Source organism: Anneissia japonica, unplaced genomic scaffold (assembly GCF_011630105.1).
Source record: "Anneissia japonica isolate Jap-2015-1 unplaced genomic scaffold, ASM1163010v1 scaffold2756_len2360902_cov194, whole genome shotgun sequence".
Taxonomy (NCBI): domain Eukaryota; kingdom Metazoa; phylum Echinodermata; class Crinoidea; order Comatulida; family Comatulidae; genus Anneissia; species Anneissia japonica.
Window position 1 is genome coordinate 2,032,101 of NW_022719050.1, and position 4,957 is coordinate 2,037,057.

Below are 4,957 nucleotides of genomic sequence, written 5' to 3' on the forward strand. Positions count from 1 at the left end.
CTGCAAACACGAACAAACATTCGTGAACGTTTTCACTTTATTAGCTGACATACAGGTGGACCTAATGCTATGCTGAAAGTAATTGCGATCAATATCGATTTACGGTAGCTCAAATGTGTTTAGCATTAGAACTAATTTGATAAAATTAAATTCCGCGTGTTCTTTCACAAAATACAACCTCTCCGACTGTACACATGGTAAAACAAAAACACTGTATCTGAATCATTAATGCCAGCGTTAAAGGTATTGCATACTTATTAATAACAATATAATTACCTGAGATACAACAGAAATTTAATATGAGGCACCTCACCGCTACAGATCTCTTTGAAGATTGAAAATAGTAATCAGTGAATATCATGAATATAGAAAGCACTAGCTAAATAAAATTAATGGCAGTCGTCCAGCCATGTGCAAAAAATTATTTCCTTTTCCATGCATTTGGATGCGTAACAGTGGTTGATGACTCCGATGCCAGGTGGATCTTAAAGTGTCGCTTGTAAATATCGAATAAGTGAAACCGTAGGAGTGCGTGGGATATGCTACATTTAGCAAAGGATTGTTCCAGGCGCTAAACTCTGAATATTACGAGACTTCAGGCGTTTTAGTGTATAGCGACGTTAACGCACAACAATGATTATGCACGAAGGAAATCTACGTTGTATTCCTGTGTTGCCGAGATCTCGGCCTCGGCCAGTTGTTGAGCGCTTTCGGTTGCATTGATTATTCATGTTGTTCATCAATCAAATATCATCGCTCAACTGCAAGATATATACGCTGAGATGTAGTGATGCAGTATTATCATACTGATAACTAGCAAAGACGGGAAGAGGCCAGAGGGGTACCATGCAATCCACTTAGGGATCGATAGAATATGTGGTTTTAAGATGAAACAGAAAAACCTGGGACATGAACACCTAATCCGACTAACAACATATTCCCGGCAACAACCATGAAACATGTGCTCAATAATGTTTAATAAAGTGTAGTTAAATTGATTGGATTGATTATAAATTATTTAAACTGCAAGGCTAAAGCTGCTGCACATATAATGATTAGCCTCTGTTTTTAGAGTAATTCGTCAGAGCATTGAATACGCGGTGGATCACACACAAATAAAAATGACATAGACCTAACGTGGATGTTTACATTTTTATGATGATTAGCATTGGCGTATCTAGGAGTCTTAAAGTGAGGGTGTTGATGGGGGCCCGAAGTTGAGGGTGCTTTTCACAACTTTGCCCACACTTTGCCCACTAGCAATAGTGTTTCCTGTCTCTTATACACATCTAGATGTGTATAAGAGACAGCCCCCATGCATAGCCGTCGGAAAGGGGGGGGGTGGGGTGGTGTTTTTGAAAATATGGCACCATATATGGCGCCTATGGCGTATCTAGTTTAGGCCTCTTTTAATTTATGTGAATAAGACAAATGTACCGTATACGTCTATTGCGAAAATGATAAATTTATTAAAATTTAATTTCTAATCAGTGCCAAAAATAGATGAATTGAGTTTCTTATTTCCCCATGAATAAATAAAGTGCAAGGAACACACATATACATAATACAAAATAACAGTGACTGTCTGTAGTTTGACAACTTGCAGGGTATTGTGAAATATTAACAATATGCAACTAAATGTTAAAAATACACAGGATGCAATATTTGGTGCATTATATTTGGAAATAGGCCTACAAATTAATGAATACCGTAGAGTTTCGAATAGTGATGGTGCAATTTTAATTTCACTTACTTGCCAAATTCAAACTGAAGCAAGCACTAATGAATTATTGTCACACCCTAGATGAGTTGTGCTTTGTACAATCACTTGAATTATTAAAAGTCTGCTGGGCCTTATACCGAGTACACTTTAATTTTAGTCAATTTTTATGGCAGATAGCCCGTGTACTGTCGGTAAGGTGATGAAGACATAGGCATGCCTAATAGAGCACTAAGATTCAAGGGCGATCCAGGGTTTTTTGTGGGGCGCAATGTTAGAATGTGACTAGTTTTACAAGGATTCAGAAGCCATACTGTGGAAACATTGTTTACCTGGGTGTCAAGATAAAATAATGATGATGAAGAGAGGATAATTATGATGACAGGATGATAACTGTGATGGTGAATGATGGCGATGTCGGTGATATGGTGGTGATGTTGACGATGACAATACGGATGATAATGATGGTGCCGAGGACGATAACGACGACGACGAATGATGATGATAGCAATGATGTTGACATAGGTGGTGGCATGGTTTAAGTTTTGGAGATACTAATGCAGAGTGAAGTGAGTCAAATCTGGACCGATAAAGGAAAAGGGCCCCCGACCAGGGTGCAGGAACAAAAGCAATCAGCAGTTTAAAACCTGGACACTCTTCCCCCTCCCCTCACCCACACACCTCGTCTGACGTCACGACGAGGTCGTCGGGATATTTATTTTCAAATCCAATCATAGCTATTGTGATTGCCAATCCCTAAGATTGGGGTCTAAAAGTATAATTTTGGGATGCCCGAAAATAGCAGCTGGTAATTGTAGAACCGCTACTTCTCCCCCACAAGGGGCAGAAGTAGCGGTTCATACCTACCTCAGCCCTCCCGTGTGGGGCCTGATGTGGAAAATGCCATATTTTAAAATATGGCATTTCTGGATGGATGCCCAGAAATAGCAGCTGGCAGACTGCAAAGCAGCTTCCATGGTTCAAAAATTGGCTCATCTTCCGAGAAATAGCACAGCACATGCATACTCAAAAATTGAATGTCCATCATTTTGGCGTTTAAATTTTAATTGCAAGTAATCAGGGCTGGGTTGACCAGTATACATTTGTGTGGTGATAACAATATTGGCAGACTCAAACCCCCTAGATATTTAGTGGTTTAAATTAATTTATATCTCTGAACATTTTCAAAATCAATCTTATTTACTAAAATTAAGGATTGTCAAACAAGTTTAAATGTACATAAGCAATACAACAACAAGCTAATGATATTTTTTTTTTGTTTAAATAGTAGGCCTCTATAAAATTACAAAGACAATGTGATGCGAACATTATTAATAAATTAATATAATTCATAGGTATAAGTAAATATTTATTTTAAAAAATAACAAAATTGAGAAAAAGTGGCCCGGCCAAAGCCGGTGCGGCTGGTGCCGTTCGCCGACGGCCTTTGCCATAGATATATAACACAGATTCACTAAGATAATCACGTCATACATTTGCACTCCTACTAAAAGAATAATTATTAAAGGGGCATAGCACTTCTAATGACTTCAATCATTTATCCCGCTATATTAACATCAGAAGAGATTCTCCGATATACTGTTTGACAGATGTGCCGATAACTAATAATCATGAAAATCATAATAATGGGAGATGGTCCCAGTGTGACGAAAGATATCTTACCAAAATGGGTCAGCCTAAGAAGGTAAAGTTAGTTCAAAGGCTGCCAATGTGTATAATTGGTAGGCCTATGTACTTGTTTAAACAGAGTCCATGAATGTTCCGCAGTGGCGGCGCTACGGGGTGGGGAATGTCGTTCTCCCCACCGGTGGGGAGGCTTTGTACCCACCCCGTAGGGGAGAAAAACCACAGTTCGTCGGGGAGAAAAAAAAATATTATGTATTTTCTCTAAAATCGATTAAATAAGCCTTTGAAATATATAAATTGTCATATTCTTGGGGAGCTTCGCTCCTGAACCACTTTACAGAGATTTTGAGTGACGCCCGGCCACGCCCACTTTGTTCTTGTTAGGGAATACACCCCACCCCCACCCCCCGTTGGCAAACTTAACTGACGAATCAGAACGTGTTATGCAATAGATGTACATGCCCCACAAACACATAATTTTACAAATGTACGTCATGGATTTTTCGTTTCGTCCATTGACATTATTACCGTACCACATTCTGTGACTCATGGGACACTACCGTACTGTACTGGTGACTATCCCAGGTTCTTCAAAAGTGGCGATAAACGGACATAATTTATTGAAAAATAATGCGACTGATACACAATTTACAAAAAAAAATTTACAAAAACAGTCAACTTTCAGTGTAGAAGGTTTAGTCAAAATTATTCCGTTTCTTGGATATGAAAATTAGGTATAATGAATTAATGATGTTACGATCGACTTATAAATGCCTGCAGTATATTATTTATCTAGGCTGATGGTAGCTCATGGGTTATTAACGGACAGAAATTCGCGTTAAACTATAGTTTAAATGACAAAACCCCAGAGTCGCCTCGGGAAAATAAATGCGATCATATTGTATATCAATTTATAAATATCATTTAGGTGGTTACCTAACATCTAGTTAAAAACCGACAGGGACTATAGCGTCATTCTTTTAAGAAAGGACAGGAATTTATTAATAGATTAAAATTTATTAAATAAGATTAACAAAGAATATTTTTACTTTATTTCATGAATTATGAAATATATCGCATTATTTTTAAGTTGGCCTGATTTCCATCAACAAACCCACAAATATTTACTTAACACAGAGAATAAACAATTGAAATCGATTACTATCTGTCACTGATTAACTCAAGCATTACTAATTTAATTGCATAACATGAACGTACTACTATGTCTGTATAGTAAATTAGAAAATCAAATCGTATTACGGTGGTAGAAATTATGTTGCTCATTATTTGAAATGTATTCCCGGGACAATTATTAAGATAATAAGTATGTAGGACAAATTGGCAGAAGTTGGTTAATTGCAATTTCCTCCAGTATTTTATGGAATGACAGAGAAACACTACAATATTATCTAATCACCAATATAATTAATGTATAGCAATCAAAAGTCAATCAACACGTAGGCATATTTATTTATGGCATACAGTACTGATCGCTGGCAATATACTTTTGCCCACACTTTGCCCACTAGCAATAGTGTTTCTTTTCTTTTCTGGTATATTTTCATCATTATATATATATATATATATATA

At 37.1% G+C, this 4,957-nt stretch overlaps 1 protein-coding gene across 2 annotated transcripts in view; it reads right to left on the reverse strand.

The window, feature by feature from the left end:
• LOC117110734 (synaptotagmin-11-like) overlaps positions 1 to 4,957 on the reverse strand; it is an 18,640-nt gene that overhangs the window by 11,395 nt on the left and 2,288 nt on the right. Inside the window, exon 1 of one of the 2 annotated variants that reach the window (XM_033253518.1) lies at positions 277 to 851. The exons of the other annotated variant lie outside the window; for it this stretch is intronic. Within the exon in view, the coding sequence (XP_033109409.1) occupies positions 277 to 361 (85 nt within the window). The 5' untranslated portion in view covers positions 362 to 851. Of the gene's footprint in view, positions 1 to 276; positions 852 to 4,957 lie in introns of those variants that run through there. 2 annotated transcript variants of the gene reach the window in all.